The following is a 22,667-nucleotide window of genomic DNA, read 5'->3' on the forward strand; positions in this document are numbered from 1 at the left end:
GGAATTACATTTAAAAAAAAAAAAAAGCTTCCAAGAACTAACCAACGAGAGTGGAGAGGCCACGCACCTAAACGCCTCACCCCCGCGAGCCGCCTCCTTAAACCCGCTCCACCACAGGTAGAATCGCGCGCGCCGGCGCTCCTGCGCAGCCGCACTAAACCTCTCTCAGCCTTAGAGGCTCGTGTTTTCGGTCTAGCACGGGGTTCCGATCCCACCAGCCCCCGCGAACGAACGCCGAGCTACAGGGGCTCGGAGGCCGGAACTGCGGCCGCGCAGAGGGAACCAGAGCCTCCCCCCTTGGCAGTCGCTCTAGCAATGCCCGCCCCCCTGCGACGGCGCTGAGGTCCGCTGGATTGGTCGGCTGACGGCCCAGGCGTTGCCTTGTAGCGGCCGCTGATTGGTCAGCGGCCGGCTGCGCACGTGGGAACCTAAGTACGCGGGTGCTCACCAGCACGAGTGTTGCGCCTCAGCTTCCGTGGGGTTCCGGCCGGCGCGTCACGTGGTCGGGCCCTACTTCCGGCGCGAGGACCGTTTCAGGCGTCGAGCGGTGATAACCGTTAAAACCGTCGCCGCGCGGGGAGAGGCGCCATTGCTACCTGGCTCCCGGGCCCTCCGGAGGCCGATTTGGCGGGCTCTGGTGCCAGCAAAGGCCTCTCAAGTGGCACTTTTTCTTCCCTTTGAACTTTCTCGTCTTAGGTGTGCGCCTGAAGCAGGTAGGGAGCGATTTTACTTCACGGCTGTGGGGCTCCGGAGCGGGGTGGCGGGGGAGGAGGGTTTGCCTGAGGGAAGAGAAAGCGTTTGCCTGAGGGAAGAGAAAGGATTTGCCTTTTCGGAAAGACCGAGTCTGCTCTGGAATTTCAGCCGCGCTGCAGTTGGGGTGGTTTGGGATGATTCGGGGTGGTTCCCACCGCCCCTCCCGGGATGCCAGCGCGTAGGCGCTTGAGACGTGGCCGCTTATTGAGTACTTTGTGCCGACTTTCTAAGAGCTGGTCCTTTTTCATCCTTTCTCTTCCTTGGTGGGTGAGGGGGCGACGAACGACCAAGGCTCTCAGACTTGTTAGAATTTTGAGTTTGGAAAATCTATTAACTAGCGAGTTGGTTCGTTGTAACATTTTTTTTGAGATGCAAACGTTGATTCTGAGGCTTTGATGGTAACCGCGATAGATCAAAGACAGTGCAGCCTCACTGTTGTAAATACGTACGCGAGGCTAAACAAAGTAAAGATGTGGATTGAGCACGGTAGTTTGATATCTTCGTCTCTTGGGGATCGCTTCCCCCCCTTTACCTGGCTCTCCCTGAAGTCGGACTGCTCTGGAGTTTTAAACTGGCTTAATGTTTACAAATCGTGATTTAACGAGCAACTTTTCTGCACGGTGTTTTATGAAGCAGGGCATGGGCTCGATTCCCTGATGGGTGATGGGGATACAGTTTGGGCGGCATTATCCCCAGTCTGGCCGACTTTGTAGCCGCTGAAGTTTGATACGGCCAGCGGAAGGGCTGCTTTTGAGAGTCCTGACAGGATTTTTAGAAAGTGATCGTGTATTGACACGGTCTTGTTTAAAAAAAAAAATGTGGAGGGGTCTGGCTATTGCAATCTGCCCTGTTTTGCCGAGTATTCCTTGCAGTGGTTTTTGGGTGAAACGCCGTTTTCATCCCTCGTCGTCGTGATAAGTTGATGGCAAGGGAATGCCTTACACCCTGGGAGCAGAATCCTCAAGTGACTTTTGAAAAATGTCTGAAATGCCTTTAATGTCTAAAATGTGTCTTTTTTTTTTAAATTTATTTATTTATTTTTATTTTTGACTGTGTTGGGTCTTCGTTTCTGTGCAAGGGCTTTCTCTAGTTGTGGCAAGCGGGGGCCACTCTTCATCGCGGTGCGCGGGCCCTTCACCGTCGCGGCCTCTCTTGTTGTGGAGCACAGGCTCCAGATGCGCAGGCTCAGTAGTTGTGGCTCACGGGCCTAGTTGCTTGTGGCATGTGGGATCTTCCCAGACCAGGGCTCGAACCCGTGTCCCCTGCATTGGCAGGCAGACTCTCAACCACTGCGCCACCAGGGAAGCCCCTAAAATGTGTCTTTTTAAAAACCAGATGGTTTCCTGTTCTTACGTTTTCAAGAGTCTAGACTTCCTGTGGTAAAATGTAAATGAGCTTCACCTTAAGTAAACTTCTTTTGCAGGATTTTGAATTCAACGAATTATATTAATTTCGCATAATCTAGTCATAGTTGGGCTCTAAGAAAATGTTGCAGAAGCTTTACTTACCTTGCGGGAAGAAGTGAAGGGGAACTAAAACTTATGCTTTGCCTGCTGGGAACCAGACATGATGCTGAGTGCTTAACTGTCATTTGGTCTTAACCCAGCCCTGTGAAGTAGCTATTATTCCAACTTTACAGGTTAAGAAATAGAGACACAGAGGGGTTAAATCCCTGCCTAAAGCAAAATAGCAAATTTTGCGATTTAGATTCAGATTCAGGTATTTCTTAAAGCCCAGTTCTTTGCACAGTGCCTTGCTACTTAAAATTCATTTAAGGGAAATGGTTGCTATATCTGCAGTGAAGGGTGCAATGTGAGTGATAATTACATGTTATGATCCTGAGAATTTACAGTCCATGTGCTCCATGACAAATAGATTCATTGGGAGGATGTCGTGACTACCCAAATAATAAAATAATAGTAGCCAAGAGTGCGTGCCTTGAGGCTTCCCTGGTGGCACAGTGGTTGAGAATCTGCCTGCCGATGCAGGGGACACGGGTTCGAGCCCTGGTCTGGGAAGAGCCCACATGCCGCGGAGCAACTAGGCCCGTGAGCCACAACTACTGAGCCTGCGCCTCACAAGAGAGGCCGCGATAGTGAGGGGCCCGCGCACCGCGATGAAGAGTGGCCCCCGCTCGCCGCAACTAGAGAAAGCCCTCGCACAGAAACGAAGACCCAACACAGCCAAAAATAAATAAATAAATAAAGAGTGCGTGCCTTTGCTATGCCAGTCATTGTTCTAAGCACTTGACATATATTAATTCACATAATCCTCATAACTCTATAAGGTTTGTACTATTATCCCCATTTTACAGATTTTTTTTAAAAGCACAGAGAAGTAAGTTGTCCAGAGTTACACAGCTAGTAAGTGGAGGAGCTGGCACCCAAACCCTAAGGTCTTAGTGCTATTTGATGTTGCCTCTCCTGTAACTAGCCAACATGTGACAATTGTTTTAAAAGCGTTAAAATGTGAGTGTTCTGGTACTTCTGGGAGAGCAGTGTCACTTCCAGATGGGGTGACATAGCACCTTTGCTTTGTGGAGATGGAAGTTGAATGAAGCCTTGAAGTTTTGAGTTGCTTCTCCTACGTAGAGCGGTCTTGTGGGGTGCAGGGTATTGAGGGCAGAGGACATGGCAGGCGCAGAGGTTCAAAGAGTGCAAGGTCGCGTTGATTTGTCAGTGTCCCAGAGAGAGAGAGAGAGGTACCAGGTGGGCGTCTGCTGGGAGACTCCATGTATGCTGCCTCTGTGTCTACAGCCGAGTTTTAGCAGCATTGTAATTAAGCCATTAGGGAACTGTCTGTCAAGAGTCTCTAACAATGGTTGGCAAACTTTGTTTGTAAAAGGCCAGCTAGTAAGTATCTTAGGCTTAGAGCAAAGGGACAAGTGATAAGAGGTGACCTCTGAGCAGTGTGGAGGCACCTGACTGTAAAGACCTTGTAGGCCATGGTAGGAGTTTTGGATTTGATTTTGTTCTTGGTCGAAAAGGGATTCCAGGTGATTTTAATAATGAAGAAGTAAAGCGCATAGACTCTGGAGTCGTACTGCACTACTTACTGTGAGACCTGGGTAAGTTACTTAAAGTCTCTTTGCCTCAGTTTTCTTTTAAGGAAAATGGGGATGATAATAGAGCCTGCCCTGTAGGGTTGTCAGGAATACTAAATGAATTAACATACATCACGTGCTTAGAACATTGCCTGGCACAGAGTAAGCAGTAAAATCTGTTAGATGCTATTATCTATACTTTGTGGTATAGTTCAAATTTAAAGAAAAATTATATATTTAAATCGCTAAAACAAAGTTGTTAGAAATACAGTCAGAGTATAAGAAATGGTCCCTAGAGTTGGGAAACTTTAACTCACTATTCTCTGTGTGAGTTCACGTAGAGGTGGGAGCCTGCTCTGCAGTGTTCTTTGTAAGAGCAAGACTTGAGGAGTGACTTTTGAATATCCATGACTTGGGACTAGTTAAACAAATCATGGCCTGTTTGCAAGATAGGAAACGAAGAAGTTGTTGAAGTGGCTATGGTATATCTAAAGGTATTAATTTAGAAAGACGTCTTTTACTTTTGCCTCTTTTTGAGCTCATACACTGTATTCTTTTCTGGGTCTGGCTTTTACTCAAGGTTCTGGTTTTGAGATTCCTGAGATGCGTCCTCCTCGTTGTGTGTAGCAATAGTTGGTTTATTCTCATAGCTGTGTAGTCTTCCTTTGTATGAAAACACCAGTTTAAGTATTCATAAGCAATCCTAATCTTAGCACTGAAATGACCTTAGACATAATCTCACCCAGTTTTCACCGAGCAGGGGAGGAGGCGATGTCTTTGGTGGTCTTTCCAGGCCGCACCGTGGTGGGCGGCCCAAGCCAGAAGAGACTCCTGACTCACATTTGGAGGCCCGCAGCCTCCCTGAGTAAAAAGCCTCTGAGCTCCTTGACTAAAGCAGTTAGGACTCGTGCTCTGTTGTTCGTTTGTCTCCAGCACTTACTCTGTAGCCTTTAGGTTGTGGAGCATCTGCTTCACCATTTGGAACTGTGTTTGATCTGGATTCTTATTCCAACGCGTGGGCAATAAAGCCCTTCAGTTTTTAAAGGTTTATTCTAAATCACTAATGGAAGAATTCTCATTTTGTCGCTCTCTCAACTTCAGCCAGGACTCCAGTTCAACTTGAGTTGGTATTCTGAGAACATATCCACATTAAGTTTATTAAGGCAGTAAGTGGGTGAAGTAACTTTTTTATGCGTTGCTTTTCAGGAGTTGAAGATTTACCAGTCCTAGGTGACCAAACAGTTTCGCAAATAACCCTCCAGCAAGTTTAAAAATAATTAGGCCCAGCTCAGAGAAAGCAGAGTTGCTCTGGTTGCACAAAAAAGATGTCCAGCTGCTCCAGTGAAGTCGATGTGGTTTGTATTTCAAATTGAAAATCTGTCTTTGTTCTTTTCATTGTGTTCTATTTTTTTTCTAAATTGAATTGAATTTTGTACAGTGAAATGCAGAGATTGTAAATACACAGTTCATGAGTTTTGGACAGTGACGTATAAAGCTGCTATGAACATTTGTGTGCAAGTTTTTAAATTTTAACTACCTACCAAGAGTCATTTTTTTTTCTGACTCTTTTCACATAATTATGTGCAAGCACTTTGCAAAGCATAAGGCCCTATACAAAGGTAACATGGTATATTTTTATAAGTATCAATATATAGCCCAATTCCACATTATTTTCTCTTTTGAAACAGACATACATACTTCTACATATGTTTAAGATTATTCCTCTAGTTCATAATCCATTCTTAGAATAAAGAGTTATTAAATGAAATGTAATGGCTGTTTACTGTCTCTTTACTTAGTTATGCCCTGTCTTATTTCCCCCCAAAATGTTTTAGGTGATTTAGAGATTAATTTATCAAGAAACATAGGTGTGGGGAATTCCCTGGTGGTTCAGTGCTTCGGACTCCAAGATTCTATCCCTGGTGGAGGAACTAAGATCCCACAAGCCTCCAAGTGCAGGGGGAAAAAAAAAAAAAAGATAGGTGCTTAAGGGTTTCCTATTTTGTCCACAGAGTGGTACTGTTGGTCTATTTAAAACTCAAAAGCCATGAACAGGATTCTCTGTAGTTAGAAATACTTGCTTTTACAGCAGTTCTGGTGCTAAATTACTAGAAGAATGGTCTTTCTACCCCGAGGTACACAAGAGGAAAACGATGTCTTAAGTGTGGTTAAGTTAATGAGAAAACAGTTTTGCAAGGACATCTTTTCCTATAGTCATAGTATTTACCAAGGTCCCTTGATATCACAAATTGGTTTTTGGAGCTTCTTGAAAGTGAAACTGAAGTCCTCAGTTTTTCTTTTAAGTTCTGTCATCTTTCCTTTTAATTTATTAATAAATTTTCCTTAGATAAGGACACGAATCCCTGCTTATGATGATGATAACATTGTTCTTTATGCATATGAACCAAATACTGCATATGTCAATGATGTAAGTAATGTAGATTGCCATTTGCCAAATATATTAACACTTAACCATTTTAAAGAAAAAATTCTTCCTAAACTAGAGTTTCTCTAAACTCACACTCAAGAAAACATTAGTCGCTCCTCAATTTGTCTGCTTCCTTTCATTAGACAATGAGCAATTAACCATTTCACTTCCCTCTTTTCCTTGTAGAGTAGAAAATTCAGAGCAGTTTTTACTCATTTATTCAGTGCAAAACTCTAAACCTCCGTCCTTCTGATATAATAAATTCTTTCCTTAATCCCTTTCTTAATTAGCAGCGATCATTTTCATTCTCATATTAACAAGGGGTTTTTTAATTTTGTGTCTGCTTTAGATTAATACTTCTGAAACTCTTTGAAAAGCTGGTGAAAAATAAAAACAAGTTAAATAAATAGTGTTTTTTTTCCCACTTACTGTTCAGTTTGACTTTCATAGAAGTAAAGTATTAACTACTCAACTTTTAAAATATCAGCAGGCAAGTGTTAAATCTAACACATCCTACAACGAAGAGCAACAAAAAACAGTTCTGGATGTCCTTACTTACTGCCAGGTACAAAAAGTTCTGTCTCTCAAATGTAGTTTTCTAAAATATTAAGCTTAAATTCTCTTTATATCATATAAAGGGGTGTACAATTGAAATTTTGCTGTATCAAATTGCTTATGATTATCGCTCTCATTGTGATGATTTTTTTAACAATTTCTAGTTAGAATAGCATCTTCAGGTGAAAATTTTGAAATAGCAATATGGAGGTTTCATAGCCTTTTGTAAAAGCCCTTAACTGATCAAATGTATAATAGTTATGTCTCCTTCATCTAAATTGCTCAATACTAAATTAATTTCCCCTACAAAATCTTTAAAGGAAGTTGGCTGATTTGGATAAAACTTAGTATGTGCCTAAATGCATGTCAAGATATCTCAGTTGAAACAAAATGGCAGCCCACCATTTTTTAAAGAGTTTATCTTCCATAGTTTTGAGGGGATTTTGTAAAAATTGACGTGTTGGTGGAGATTGATAGAAGTATGTAATTATCAAGGATTCTGTGAGCGGCATACCCTAGAAGCAGTGAACATTTATAAACAAATACATGTTTCTTAACATATAAAAAAGTTTCTTGAATACAATGAACATACTTTGAAAAGTAAAAAATGTTTATGGAAGTCTTCATCATTATAGAGAACAGCAGTGGAATAGTTAAAGGGAACGTGTCTTGTCTTCCGGGGAAGGATGTACAGAGAGTGGGAATGCAGGGACGACGTAGGGAGTTCTGATTTTTGAGCAGTGCTCTCCCCTGCTTGCTTTACATCAGCATCCACGATGAACTGGGTTGACACTGCTCTGCCAGGACCTTCTGAGCGATTGTGCAAGATGTGGTGGGATAGAGTATCTCCGCTCAGACATGCCCAGGTTCCAAAGTCACAGCTAAGGGATGCTCTCCATTTCTCCTAGTGTGCTAGCTCCCTCCTTTCTTCAGCGCCTTCCCTTACCAGTCTAGACCACACGGTGCAGCACTTCCATCTGTCCTTTTTTAATCCTCGCCCAGCACCCCCTTTAGTAAAACCCCAGCCCTGTCCAGGCTGGGAAGCAGAGGGGAGGACCTCCACTGGGGACTGGTGATCCTCAGGCAACCCCAATCCTGTTCTCTTATTTCGTGGAGAAAATGGAGGGTGTGGAGCAGAAATCCCCTCCAAGTCCTGATTCCTCTCCCCACAGCCCTCACACTTGCCTGGATCCATGTCTCACGACCTCCTTCCTGACCACTGGAGTGGGAAAAGTGTTTCCTCTGTAAGGCTAACACCTCTGCTGGTTTCTGCATCTGACCCTCTTTCCCTGTGCTCAGACACCTCCCTTCATCGCCCTGTCTCTTGTGTCTTCAGCCTCTGTCTCCATCACCCTCAGCATGGTCATTCTCCCACAGGTTTAAAAAAACCACTCCTTTTTGCCTCCCATCCCTCTATAGCTGTCATCCTCTCTCTCCTTCCCATCATAACCCAGCTCTTTGATCGTCATTTATGTTCACTTTCTAAACATTTGACTTCCTGTTTCCTGTTTGGGTGTTTTTAATTTCTGTTTTAATTTTTTTGTATTGAAGTATAGCTGATTTGTAATATTGTGTTAGTTCCAGGTGTAGAGCATAGTAATTCGGGGTTTTTGCTGATTATATTCCATTATAGGTTATTATAAGATTTGGGGTATAATTCCCTGTGCTCTACAGTAAATCCTTGCTTATCTGTTTTATGTATAGTAGTTTATATCAGTTAATCCCATACTCCTAATCTGTTGGGTATTTTAGAATATACTGTTCCTTCTGCCCTGTATGCTCCTCTGTACATCTCTACCTAGTGAACACCTTCTCATCTTTTCATTCTCAACGCAGATACCTCCTTCTTCGAAAATCCTGCCACGACTTCCAGCCTGGATTAGGTCTTGCTCTTCTGTGCACGCGTAGCCTCTTGTTCTTATCTGTATCGTGGCAATAATAATACTAATAGATGACTGAGCACTATCAGACCAGTCATCATGTACTATTATTATTATGTCGGTATTAATACTGTAGCACGTTGTTTTGTCCTCAACAGAACTGAGAGAGGTTTTCATCCTGATTCTATTTATAAGGACATTGAACAACAGAGAAGTTAAGTAACTTGAACCCAACTGTGTTCCCCTAGAGCCTGTGCTAGTTATTCAGGGCTGAGAGCCAGTGGGTCTCACGCTTCATCGTGCATCAGAATCACCTAGAGGGCTTGTGAAAACACAGATCACTGCCCTCGATCTCAGAGTTCCCAGTTCAGTAGGTCTGAGGTGGGAGAGTTTTCATTTCCAACAAGCTAGTAGATGGTGTCGGTGCTGCTGGCCCACGGAGCACACTGAAATCCACTGCTCCAGGCTGCTGGTCACTTTCTCTGTTGACCTTGTCTCTTTACTTGTCTCTCTCCAGCTAAAATGGGAGTTCCTTAGGGTAGGAGCTGGTTTTTTTTCCTTTTTCTTTGTCTTTTTTCTTTTTAATGTCCACATTCCCAGCATCTAGCAAAGTAGTTCTCACAGGTGGTAGGCCTTCAATAAATGTTTATTTGAATGAATGATGTAATGGTTCTGGCCTTTTAAGTGTATTTTTGCCCGAATGAAATTTCTGTGAATTTCAAGAATTCTCCGGTTTTATCAGTCACATACTTGATTGGCATACAGGGGCCGCGTACTCAAAGGTTTTGTAAGGTTAATTGTTAATTGCATGGCTTTAAAATACTCTGAAGCCAAAGGTCACATCTGTTGTATTTGGCTCACTGTTCTTTCCAGAGTGGACCCCTCACTGCCTATTAGTTTATACCATCATTATATGGAAAGAGGCTCTTTGGCCTTTTAGCAGATTTGAAAAATCTCTTTCCTAAAATAGCACCTTCCTTGCTGTAAAATGACTCCATCATAAATGTGATGGCTTATAGGAATTGTGGTACATTTACTTCCCAGTATTCAAGCTTCTTAAAATGCCTGCGTGACATGGAGTAGTTGAGTGGGAGGTTGGGGTGCCTTATCTCAGCCAGCTCGGCTCTGGGTCACCAACAGCCAGGCATCAAGTGGGAAACAAGATTTCTGATGGCTTGAAAACTTTCAAACTTTGAGTTTGGCTTAATGGTATTTTTTATGTTCCTTTCCTTTTGAAGTAGAAACTACTAATACTCTGTATTATAATAGGTCATCTGTGATGCTATTCAAAACCTGGATAAGAAGTTTGATGTCATTCATGGAAAGGTTACAAAAATCCACCGTTTTTGTGTGAAGTCATTGTGGCAAAATCGTGTAAGTGTTATAAAAATATTTTCACAACTATAATAAACCTCTGATTTCTAAAGATGCTAGTCAGAAGTGAGAGAGAACTAATAACTGTGAGATGAGCAAGGCTGATCTATACTTGCTGTAGCAGCAGATGGGAGACTAAACCTCTGCTGGAAAAATGCTGAAGTTTAGGTTTGAGCAATGTATGACAATGGGTATTTTTATGTTTGTAACCATAATATATAAAATGCAATTAAAATGTAGGGTTGAAGAGGAATAGAAATCATGTAATCAAAATAGAGCATTTATCTTTAATAATATAAAGCAATCTTCCATGGAAAGTAATTATGAATGTATTTACTATTTATTTCCTTTTTCTTGCACTCAATCACAGTTGGTTTATGCTGGGTTTTTGTCATTTCAGAAGCCACTTGGATATCCATATAAAAATTATAATTACCTGCTTTCTAAAAAGATCAGATACCAGAAAATGAGGAAGAGGGAGCCTTGCTCTCCATTCTCTTACCCTAAAAGTTATAGCCCCACTTCGCCAGTACGAAGGCCAGAAAATGATTCCCAGAGCAACCCTATGGGAACATCTGTCCAGTCCAAGGAGTGTGCGGAGCTGGAGCTGGAGCTGGAGCTGGAGCAGGAGCAGGAGCAGGAGCAGGAGCCGGAGCAGGAGCAGGAGCCAGGCCTCAGCCAGAGCCAGGTCCCCTCCGTCTGCTCCGTGCATTCCTACCAGCAGTACTACATGCCTGAGGACCCCATGCAGGGCTCCTTCTCCATGCCTTGCTGCCACAGTCCAGCGGCCCACAGCACCTGCGGTCTTTACTTAGCCACCCAGGTCACTGCAGCCGAACCTGCAACCATGCTGACCCAGGGTGAACGCAGTCCAGCACATAACCGTGACACGACTGTCTACCCAGCTTTAATGGAAAACAATAGACTCTGCCATGCTGGCTCACCTGTCTACCTCCAGACCGGCTTCGGTGAGTGTGAACTGACACATGTTACAAGTAGCATTATTCACTCTATATTCCTCAGCACCCTTGATGCAAGCTTGTGGAAGCTGTTTGTTTCCCATCTTGAGGGCTAGTTTGGGGCAGCACTCAGAAGGATGACTAAGACTTCTTGAGTGTCTATGACATGCCTGCACTGTGCCAGTCAACTGACACGCCTCTTCTCCACTAATACTCATAATGATCCCATTGTGAGTTTTTTTATCTTCTGTTTTTCTTTACCCTTTCCCTGTGTAAATAATTAAAATGCTCCTAAAATGGCCAGAGCCCAGATGACAGGAGAGAAAAGGTACACTTTAGGCTAATTCACAGGAACAAAGGTCAAATTTGTGTTGACGGTCCGGCGAATTACAAAAGCCGCGTCCGTTACCACATGCTAACTTTAGGGAGTCGAGCACTCTGGCTGAGTAAATGAATACCTGTCTGGACACAAAGAAATTTCGGTACAACGTAGTGAACAGCACACCTAAAACGTTTTGAGGTATGAGCACCTAAATTGTCTCACGCCTCACGTATTTCTTTTTTAAACATAAACCTTCAACCAGAATATCTATTACCATGCAGTGAAACTTGAAAGAGGTATTCAGTGTAATGTTAAAGTTACTTCTGACCTAGCTGAGCAGAAGTCTTATTGTTTTGAAAATTCAGATACGCATTTAAGCCTTGAGAGACGTGAATTTTAAAGCCATGGAAGAGATTCAGTAAAGAACTGATTTGGTTCTCAAAGATAATGGGGGTTATTGAAATTCATTGATTAAAGTGAATAAATTTAAGCAATTATAAAACTAAATTCTGGGGATTTCCATTGCAATTAGCTAGTAAAATAAACCTCATTTGGAGAGACCAAGAGGACAGAGATGAAGTATTTCAAAGAATTTCTCTCAAAGTAAGAGAGCAATAGGTTATCTTAGATTAACCTAATTTAACCCAAGTAACAGATCTTTTGCTGTATTTTGCTGTGGCCCAAGAGGCCTCAGATTGCTCAGTCTGTTTTATGATCTTTGAAACTTTAAGGTGTCTTCCGAAGCTGCTTTTGTTGTTTGGGGGAGGTCAGGTGGGACATTCTTGAGTAGCCATCCTCACGTCATCTTTACTAGGCTTTCCCTGGATTTTACCTTGGAGTCCTGGGTCCATGCCGGGGTACTTCACAGAAGGTTCTAAGAATGAGACAATTCCTCCCTACCTAACATCTCTTCTTTCAGGATAATGATCAGGTCAAGTACGATTTGTCTTTTTTCCCCTCATTGAAGCTCCAAGTTCACCAGTTGGAAGTGACCCGAGTGTCCTCAGACAGAGCTTACTTGATGACCCTTCAACCTGGTCTGTGGATGAAGTGATCCTGTTTCTGAAACACATAGATCCTCAGACATCAGGCACCCTCACCAACCTCTTCAGGCAACATGTAATGTATCTTTTGATCCGGTTTTCCTGCCGTAATGACTTTGAATGACCTCTGTGCAGGCCCTTCAGTTGGATACTGATTAGTGTGGATGGTGGGGGAACCCTATCAACTGATTTTTCCATATGCGAGAAAGTTTACTTTGCCCAAAGTTAGAGCCTTAAAGGGTGGAGGCTGGATCTGTGCTTTAAATGGGTACCCGAGTACCTAAAATACTACAAGTCTTCAAGTTCTCAAGAGAAGATGATTCGGCATGGCCGCTCTCAGGTGTCTTCTCCTTTGTAACAACAGTTACAGGGCTCCTCCTCCCCACCTGCTCCCTGCTCGGCCCCAGGACCGTGAGTAGGAGGGGTGACCACAGCTGTGACAGGGTGTCTTCCTTGTTATGATGCCCGATGAATCCAGCAACTGATTCCATTTGGCTCAATTCTGTTGACCTTATATGGTTATTGATGATTTGGGATGCTGATACCCTTATGCCATTTACAAAGTAACATCATGGGCTAAATTTTAAGTTCTAATTTCTTTAATTTCTAGTTTTACTTAGTAGAAAGTGTATAGACGGTACCTGACAAAGGCAGTACTGTGAGGGATTTCAGGTCCCTTCAGCCAGTGATATATGATTCAGTACAGTTTTATTTTTAAACCAGAACTTGTGAAAACCAAATAATATGCTTCAGCAGCATCATTTGGTCAATTAATTCTTTTTTACATTTGGAGGATACCTTGTGACTATCAAGTAATGTTTTTTATAGTGTTTCCTAATGAATAAAATTAGTGCCCACATATCTGATGCACCCTTTTCAATATGGTAAGAAAATCAGTAATTCGTTTTTAGCATCTAATTAGCTTCCGACAACTGATTAGCTTTCAGTGTTAAGACAGCACTGTATAGCACACTTATAGCTGACATACTTATGTTCCCAGCCCTTCTAAGAAAGTTAATGACCATCTGAAATCCATTTTTACCATTCATAGTTTTTACTTTTTTGTCACAGCTATGCAGTAGTTTGTTCAACACACGATATTTAAAATTAGGTCGTTTGATGCTTAGGACATTTTTAAGATATTAGGTTAAATTTCCTTTTTCTTAAAATTTGAAGCAAATTTACAGATGATTAAGTGATGCTTCACTGTACAAATTAGATTTTTAATAGCTTCCATCAAGCAGTTGCATATTCAGAGAATATACATCTGGAATGAGCTGCCCTCTAATTGGTGTTACATGTTCTTACATAGAAAGGAATAACCATTCTGATAAAATATGAAAGCTTTATTAATTATTTTAATTTCCTTCTCTCTGTAGGAAATTGACGGGAAAGCTCTGCTGCTGCTCAAGAGTGACATGATGATGAAGTACATGGGGCTTAAGCTGGGGACAGCCGTGAAGCTGTGCCACTACATTGAAAGGCTTAAGAAGACAGATACTTAGACAATTAAAAAAGTGTGTAGATTAGATTGGACTTAATTCTAGGGAGACCAATGCCATCTTTTCTCTGCCCTTAGAAGTTTTTGTTGTGTAGAAGGTTCCTCTAAAATACAGTGTATCCAAAATCGCAGAACCCTGGGACAGTCCAGTCTACTTCTTTAGAAGCCATTTAACATGTTAGCACTAGCAAAGTCAAACTGGTGGTTTGTTCTTTGTATCTTTTCATTATTTTCATTGCATAGTTTACAGATACACTTCATGCAGGAAACAGAGAAACACCTTTGATTTTGGTTAATGTTTATATGTAAAACCAAAACAGCCAAATCCCAAAGGGGAAAGTAGTCAGGGAAGGATTGACGGGTTCTTTAAGGAAATCCATGAGGAGTTTTCTTTAGAAGAGAATTTAAAGATGCAACTGTAGATATCATCTCTTTCTCAACTACTTTATGTCTGTTACTGCAGTGTTCTGTTTGTGTTCTATCAGTTTCCTGAAAGGGAATAGCCACATAAATCACTTTCCTTTCTGTTATTATTTCGCTGTATGTTTTACCTGTGTCTGTTTAAAGAAAAAAAAAAGCAGCCTTTTAAGATTCCTTGAAGTGTTCTTACCAGTTTTTTAAAATTATAAGGTAGATAGTCATTTTATGCAAGAGATATTACACTACAAGGGGGGGTTGGGTGGAGTCTGACTATATTCTTTTCAATTAATATGTTTTATTTTAAAACTTCCTTATTTTGTCTAAGCTTCAACATTTAACTAGGCATTCATTGTTCACATCTCTCCACGAAGATGCCTATGTCCAAGTTTTTTTTTTTTTTAACTTTTTTTTTTTTAATTACTTAATTTTTTTTTGGCCGTGTTGGGGTTTTTTCGTTTCTGTGAGGGCTTTCTCTAGTTGCGGCAAGCGGGGGCCGCTCTTCATCGCGGTGCGCGGGCCTCTCACTATCGCGGCCTCTCTTGTTGCGGAGCACAGGCTCCAGATGCGCAGGCTCAGTAGTTGTGGCTCACGGGCCTAGTTGCCCCGCGGCATGTGGGATCTTCCCAGACCAGGGCTCGAACCCGTGTCCCCTGCATTTGCAGGCAGATTCTCAACCACTGCGCCACCAGGGAAGCCCTATGTCCAAGTTTTTTAAAGATGTGTTTTATTATCTGTTTATTCCTCATATGGGTACTGTTTCATATATATGTTTTATTCTGTATCTGAAGTATACACACAAGTAAATCTTTTCTTTTTTAATTTAAAATGGCACTTTACACTTCCACAGAGGTAAAGATCCACTCTACATATAGTGAGTTTTTTTATTCTGTAAAACATATGCACATCGTTTGACATCACTGGTACCTCTCAGCTCACACTTCAGGGTTTCCCTACAGGGAAGTTCTGTCTTGTGCGATGTTTCTAGTTAATTTCCTTTCTGAGCCATTTATCCTACTAAACTTTGGAAGGTACATCAGTTCTGATTTGTCATTTTAAACTTGATTTTAAAAATCAGAACTTTCACATGGAACGTGTTCATTGTTGTTTTATTTATTACATCGTTATATTGTGTAATATTTAGTGTAATGTTATAAGCTATGAGAAATGGTGCTAATTGTATTAGCCATTTGTTATAAATGCCAGTAAGATGTTCACCAGGGGTAAGACTGTATGTTTTCTTTTTAGAAAACCAAGTGTACTTTATAAGCAAATGCAACTATTTACTGGGCATATATGATTCAAAGGGCTTTTTCGTCCATGTTATTTCTTTTGTGTTACAAGACAAGATTCTAATTTAAACTTGTCCTTCTTTCAAATTGTTTGTGTGAAGATGCTGTGCCACTTGAACAGTCCTCAGGTGTTTGTATAAATACTATGTTTTACAGTTTTTAGATTTTAAAATACAATAAAGTTTAATAACCGCAACCATTAATGTCAAAGCCTCAGATTTGATTTTACTTGCTTGAAGACTTAGAGCAAGCAGTGATACATGTCATGAGTAGTTATACTCTGTGACAACTTCACTAGAGAATTCTCTCTCCATCCTGAATATCAAGGCAAAAAGTATGGCTAACACAATAACTTTCATTAATGCAGACAATTAGCCGAGCTAGAATTTAACATCCACTGAAACAAATTTTCCTCTCTAAAATTACCCTCATCTCCATGAAACACAGCCAAATCAAGACTAAATTTGTTTACAGAATAAGTCTGGTCAATTGACCACATAGGGTCCTCCAAACTGGCTGTGGTGGAATTCTTCAGAAGTAGTCTCAGACCGAATTCCCAAAAGGCCTCTCAAAGCCAGGAAAGCCATGCCAAAGGCCTGCTATTAGCCTGCACCTCAGTGGATTTCTCTCTTCTAGAGAATCCCTAAAACATCGTGATTCCTGCACATGCCAGGAGACAGTCTTTCCCATTCACCTGATAAGGCTGCTCAGAACCCAAGAGTCTCCAATGTCTGGAGAGACCAGGCAGAGAGAAGAGAAAAATTTTTCCATTCTACCCAAAACTAACTTGAGGGGAAGGACTTCCCTATATCTGGAAAACACAGATCAAAACCAGTAATATTCCAGACAAAAACCATAAAAATTATAACCATATTCACCAGTTCACTCAGTAACCGATCCATTAACTTTTTATGAAGCCTCAAGTTTTCCATTAGGATTTTTTAATATCTTACCCAGTTCAGCAGTATGATCTAAAATTTATCAGAGACCTGTACTTGTCAAAAGGGCCTTCCTATGGATCACCTTGAAGATGAAACTCTTTTGCAAAAGCATCAGAGTACAACTATAACTTCCTATAAATGACAGAAGACTTAAAAAGGCACGGTTAAACATCTGACTACAATGTAATCCATAAAGAAACTTGGTTACAATAACTAGAATTATGACCAGTGATAATCTCAACCCTTGAAAACCTTAATCAACAGCAAAAACCAAGAAGCAAGTAATTGTGAACTGTTTGTCATACCAGCATTTCCTGATTGGAAAACTTACGCTCTAGTCTTCCTCTCCTAAGAAAGCAAAAGTAGGTAAATTTAGATCTGCCCAGCAATTAATGTTCCAATATTTTATCCTGTTTAAAATTACACAGGTAGTCAATGAATTCTCTTAACTTGGTTTAGTTTCAAGTTACCAAAATCTGGAAAGACTATTTTAGATAGACCTTCCCAAAATGTAATTATTCCTATAGAGTTTACGTAAAAGCTCTTATTTATGTTTACTTAAAGTTTCATCGTATCAAGTTATTTTCCTTGCTGACGTGTTTGCAACAGATACAGTAAGGTGTTATTTGATCTCTAGTAAACCTAGGTACAACAGAAGTGTTATACTTAACATTGATGATTCTAAAGACATGTCTATGTTAATCAAGCCAACAAGCTTAAGCTAGCTTCAAAACCAGATACCAATTCAGTACTGAATATTTCCCAGGCCACATGAACCTGAAATTCATTCAAGCCAGTCTTTTTTATATTTCTGAGAATTTACATAAGCGTCTGATTTCTTTTAAGCCACTTAAACAGAGCTCATCCACAAACCAATCTTGGCAATGCCATTTGGAGGCAGACACTTCATATTTATGAGGTACGCAGAGACATACATTTACATATATAGACAAAGATCTCACAGTTTTCCTGCTAAAATTTTAAAAGGCCTCTTTTTGAATGAAATAATGCCATCTGCAGCAATATGGGTGGACCTAGAGATCATCATACTAGGTGAAGTAAGACAAAGACATATCGCATGATATCACTCAATGTGGAATCCAAAAAAAAGGTTCAAATAAACAAACAGACTCACAGACATAGAAAACAAACTTATGGGTCCCAAAGGGGAAAGGTGGGGAGGAGGGATAAATTAGGAGTTTGGGATTAGCAGACACAAGCTACTCTATATAAAATAGATAAACAACAAGGTCCTACTGTATAGCACAGGGAACTATATTCAACATCTTGCAATAAACTAATGGAAAAGAATCTGAAAAGGAATAGATAAATGTATACCTGAATCACTTTGCTGTAAACCTGAAACTAACACAACATTGTAAATAAACCCTACTTCAATTTTAAAAAAAAAGATAAAAGGTGATTAAAGTTCCAGAGAGCCCAGGTAGATCATTTACATCGCAAAGGCACAGGAAGAGAAATACCAATTCCTTCTAGAAAGCTAACTTCCTCTAAGGGCATATGCAAAAAACAGTTTGAGAATGTCAAAAGAGTCCCATCGTGGACATTTTCAGGGTTTTTTTTTTTCAGTTTCTAAAAAGCCAATTCAGTTTAAACAACAGTAATAGGCAATAACACGTTATCAGTCACTCACATGCACATGCCTCACTTTCAGAGGAGAAAGAATCAGCGTTCAAGTCAACCTTCACCTCAGCTGTTAGCTCAGCCTCCGTGGCCTTTCTCGGTATAAAACGCACCTGCCAGCCCACAGCTGCGGCCACTTCGTTTTCCCACCGTAATGGCGCCAATATCTCCGCCATGGCCTTGGGGTGACTGAGTCCTCGGTACTGTCTTGGCAGCCCCATTCATCAAGGCCGGCCACCCTAGGGCCCCACATACTAGCGGACGGCCACCCCGGGACTTCCCCTGCAACTTTCAGGACCACCCCTGGAACTTTCAGGCCCCTCATGCTAGGTGACGCCCCTGCAACTTTCCGTTGCGCGTCCTTATTTCCTGACATCTCGGCGCTCACAGGAGCTTCCTCGGTCTCCCCGCTGGCTCTACCAATTGGGCTGCACCCCCGCAGGCCTACAAGGCCTGTACTTGCCCAGGTACAAGACCAAAGAAAGGGCCCACAGTCGGCGACGGAGACATCATGGTTTAATGGACGGGGGAGCTTACCTGTCTCAAGCAAGGTCCTGGAGCAACACCCCACTGTGTGCGGCGGCCGGCGGGCAGGACATGGCGGCAGGCTTCGCTCCCCAGGAGAGGGGGAGGTTCCCAGTTATAGTGGAAATTGACATCAGGTTGGCTCATCAGTTACCAGGGAAACCAGCCTAGGGGCACGCCCCTCACCTCCCCTTTGATGAGCTATCAGGTGGAGATGTTTGCTAAAGATTAGCTGAAGCAGGCACTGGCCCAGCAGGGGGATGTACAGAGAGCAAGAGAACAGCCATCTTGGGTGGCCTGACCATACAGACTCCCTCTGTAAGCATGAAAAAGCCATGCCCTTCTGTAATAATATTAGAAATTAAAAATTAAACATCATGACTAGGAACAGTGATGATGGGAGGAAAAGTGCTGCCTTTTCAAGCTGCATAAGGAACTGTAGTCACAGTTGGCTGAATAAATGAGGTGTGTTTAAGTTTCTGGGGCTGTTTCTACAGTGTGGTGCTGGGACTTGCTTATATTTATAAGTCCTCCGAGGTTGAGGACTCCCGATGTTTCCCCTGTTTTAGCTTGGTGAAGTTGAACCCTGAAAGCAGCTCTCCACAGTGAGCACATCCTCAGACGAGCTTGCCCACTCTCACTGCTATACTAGAGGCAACTCTGGTGTTACAGGGCCACGTTCTCTGGCTTTAGGGGTGCTATCAGCACTGAGGGGAGAGCCTTAAGATATAAGGGGAAAAGGAAATAAATCCCTTTGTCTGAAAAGGTTCAGTTCCATCCAAGTTGCTGGACAAAACAGGGGAAACATCACATTGCGAGGAGCGGAAGCAAACTGTCCGCCCTGCATTCCAAAGGTGGGCCCTGGTCTGCACGTCCTCCCTACCCTAGAGCCCTCCCCATTCCCTGGATCAGCCTCGGAGCACTTATAAATATAAGCAAGTCTCTCTCACATATATTGGAAAAAGCCCCCCGTGGTTCGTTTTTGCCAGTATACCCTGATCCCCATGAGGTATGGTCATTCGTGGCTTGGCCAAGCTCTACCTCTTGCTTTTTCCTTCGGTGACATCAGTTCCAAACCCCCCAGCAAACCATAGGGAAGGAGGCAGAGAAGACTGATGCTATCTGTGGAGGCGAGCCTGTGGGTCGCAGGCACAGCACTGTAGGTGGAAGCTGAGCCGAGAAGAGCCCTGCTAGGAGCGCATGCTGGGAATGGTTGTGTGGTTTTTTTAATGTATTTTAAAAAGTTGAGTTAGGAGAAAGTACATCCAGAAAGGCACTAAACGACGGGCAGCTCGGCATATAAGAGTAAACAAGATAGGTGAAACCCCTTACCTTAGACTGCTTCCTATCTATCTGGGAAGACAGCGTTAGACAACACAAATATTTGGGCAATTGATGAGTGTATAAAATGCGGCAAAGGTGAAGTAGCCGTGAGAAGCATGACGTCTCTAGAGGATTCTATTGTGTGTTTGTATATAGATGTGCTTACGTATTGGGAAGACATTTGGGAAGACAGATACAAACATGTTTACAGAGGGCGTCTATGGGTAGGTAGGATTCTGAGTATGTTTCATTTCATTTTGCTTATCTTTCTGATTTGTCTGCAGTGTATTGCTTTTATAATAATTGTTTAATTACAAAAACACAGGCCATATCATGTTTACATCACTGTGGAAGATAAAAGGAAATACCACATTGCCATTTAGCGGGAGGCAGAAAGAGCGAAACCTAAGATAAAAGCATAATGTGTCAGAAGACCAACTTAATTTAATATCATGTATAAGTAAACGCCCATATTAAAAAAGATTCAAGGGTGGATCTTAACAATTATATGCTTTTACCTACCTTGTCACTTGCTTTAAACATTAAAAAATCAAGGACTGGACAGAAATTCATCTGCAAATAAACAAAAAATAGGCCACAATGATACTACTGATCCCAGCAAGGTAGAATTACAGGCAAAAAAGCAGTCAATGCATCAGGAGTCCTTATGTTGGTAAGAGGTTCAAGTACAGGGACGACAGATCATGAACTTGTGTTTAACCAATTACATAGAATCCAAAGCAGAAAGCAAAACCAGATAGTCCGTATGCATAATTTAATAAAATTGCAGTAGAGAAAAAAAGGACTTTATTGTATCATTCAGTCTTTGACATAAGGAAGCAAAATTAAACGGCAGATACTGGTATAATTAAAAAGGCATTATTGATAGACATTAGATTCAAAAAGAAAATTCACTGTTAAGAATCCATGGAGCTTTCACAAAATTGAGTACATACTAAGCTACATAGAACACTCTGAATCACAGGAAACAAAGTTGGGACAGGCTACAGTCTGGGACATAAAATTCAGAAGTTAATGAGATACTTCTGAAACGCTAACAAGAAAAACAATAAGCACCCCTACCTTTGTAGCCACAGCTTCTTTCCTGAACTTTCTCCTTGAGTTCTAGGCCTGGGTATGTCACTGTCTACTGATGTCTCCACCTGCAAGCCCACAGCATCTCCTCCTCATCACACCTGAATCTTTTCCCATCTTCCTTTGCTGATGTGCCCGTCTCCAGTCCCTGCCTTAACAGCGCCTCACCCACTGATGCATCCGGGCGCCTGACAGAGTGACTGCCGGTGTTGGCCTCCGCTCCTCATTGCCCACAGCCCACCACACCCCTGAGGTCACCTGGTCCCAGGCATCCTACCTCTCACGGCTCTCTCTTGTCTGGGCCCCCCAATCTGTTGTTTCCCGAGTTTGCTGCCAGATGCCACTTCAGAAGTGCTGAGTTTCTTTCCTGTGAGCACTTCCAGGGCTGATACTTTTATTTATTATTGTATTCCCAGGATTTAGCATACTATCTCCTACATAATAGATACTTAGATGTTGGTTGACGGAAAAAAACACAAAAGCAAATTTTCTTCTTAGAAACACGGCCGTTTCCAGTACCTCTCCCAGTTTACAAGAAAATCATTTTTATTGATGCTTGTGCTTCATTAATGCAGTGTGGCTCCCCGCCACCACCATGGAGCAGCTCAGATGTGTCTGAACGGTAATGGGAGATGGCCGATCCAGAGGGCTCTCAGGGCAAAGGCAGTTAGGCCCAGAGATTCTGGGCTTGTTGTAGGAGAATTGAAAAATTCCCTCATCTTTATGAAGATACTGAAAGATTTGTCAGAGACACAAACGAAGTGCTTTCAGTAAATCTGTTGGTGTTTTGCATGCGTGTGTGTGCGTGTGTGTGTGTGTGTGTGTGTTTAACTAGGATTTGAAGGTGTAACTGTGAGCTGTAAACCCTTAAGTTTAACAAAGCTGTCACATGTCCTACTGACAATTTATATCTTATGTCTGCAAACCAGTTGCTGGGTGGCTCCATGTTTATTGAGCCAGGCTAATATTTTTCTCTCCTATTTAGGAGTCACCTTTTTCATGCTTTGGAGTTGGAATTTAAAAATATAAATATAGAAGGTCAAAGTTGTGCTCGCTGTTGACAGCTCCTGTAAAACACCTGACTCAATGAGCAAATATTAGCTCTATCAACTACTCCTTTCTTTTAAAAAAGCTTTATTGTAGTACATTTCAAGTACATGTGAAAATAAGGATAGCGAAGGGACACCACCGAGCTCCAATAATTATCAGCTCATAACCTATCTTGTTTCATCCACACTCCCACTCACATCTCCCATTTCCACGTTGTTCTGAAGCAAATCTGATAGATCATTCAATGTATAAATAGGTCAGTATGTATATCTAAAAGATAAACTTTTAAAAAAGTGACCATACCATTATCACACTTTAAAAATTAATAATTCATTTCTAACACCATGCTGTAATGAGAGGAACCAGGGCTCCCTGGAGAAATGACCGATTCTAGGACTGGGATGGGGAATATACAAGTTGAGTCTGGAGCATCTTGTAAGTGTCGAAGGATGTGCTCCAAAAAAGCACAACCATGAGGAATGTCAAAGGGACACAGGAGCGAACTGAAAGAGCTTCCAGTGG

At 42.0% G+C, this 22,667-nt stretch overlaps 1 protein-coding gene and 1 long non-coding RNA gene across 11 annotated transcripts in view; one reads left to right on the forward strand and one right to left on the reverse strand.

The window, feature by feature from the left end:
• The window catches only part of LOC309652979, a 95,839-nt gene extending 95,478 nt beyond the window's left edge, over positions 1-361 (reverse strand). For 4 of the 6 annotated variants that reach the window (XR_014258934.1, XR_014258935.1, XR_014258936.1 and 1 more), the window contains exon 1: positions 68-361. This is a non-coding gene — a long non-coding RNA (uncharacterized lncRNA). Of the gene's footprint in view, positions 1-42 lie in introns of all 6 variants that reach the window. The other 2 variants (XR_014258933.1, XR_014258938.1) reach the window with 2 other exon arrangements.
• Positions 362-502: 141 nt separating this feature from the next.
• SCML1 (Scm polycomb group protein like 1) lies at positions 503-14,665 on the forward strand. Of its 5 annotated transcripts, none has more exons than XM_082447226.1 (7): positions 554-713; positions 5,003-5,151; positions 6,661-6,789; positions 9,929-10,033; positions 10,434-11,001; positions 12,282-12,433; positions 13,737-14,665. In XM_082447226.1, exons 2-7 carry the CDS (start codon positions 5,122-5,124, stop codon positions 13,860-13,862), a joined length of 1,110 nt encoding a protein of 369 aa, XP_082303352.1. In that variant the 5' UTR covers positions 554-713; positions 5,003-5,121; the 3' UTR covers positions 13,863-14,665. The 5 variants fall into 5 exon arrangements, with proteins under 5 accessions (XP_082303356.1, XP_082303352.1, XP_082303354.1 ...); XM_082447228.1 differs by lacking the exon at positions 6,661-6,789 and adding an exon at positions 6,144-6,224 and having other exon boundaries at positions 555-713; XM_082447229.1 differs by having other exon boundaries at positions 556-713; positions 6,712-6,789.
• The last annotated feature ends 8,002 nt before the right edge of the window (positions 14,666-22,667 follow it).

Source organism: Balaenoptera physalus, assembly GCF_965194825.1.
Source record: "Balaenoptera physalus genome assembly, chromosome: X".
NCBI classification, from domain to species: domain Eukaryota; kingdom Metazoa; phylum Chordata; class Mammalia; order Artiodactyla; family Balaenopteridae; genus Balaenoptera; species Balaenoptera physalus.

Excerpts from the sequence above, each read along its gene's own strand:
- SCML1 (XM_082447226.1), top strand. The coding sequence starts at position 5,122 with ATGTCCAGCTGCTCCAGTGAAGTCGATGTG. Across the intron at positions 5,152-6,660 it reads GCTCCAGTGAAGTCGATGTG|TTTGACTTTCATAGAAGTAA; the intron begins GTTTGTATTTCA and ends CTTACTGTTCAG. Across the intron at positions 11,002-12,281 it reads CTACCTCCAGACCGGCTTCG|CTCCAAGTTCACCAGTTGGA; the intron begins GTGAGTGTGAAC and ends CCCTCATTGAAG.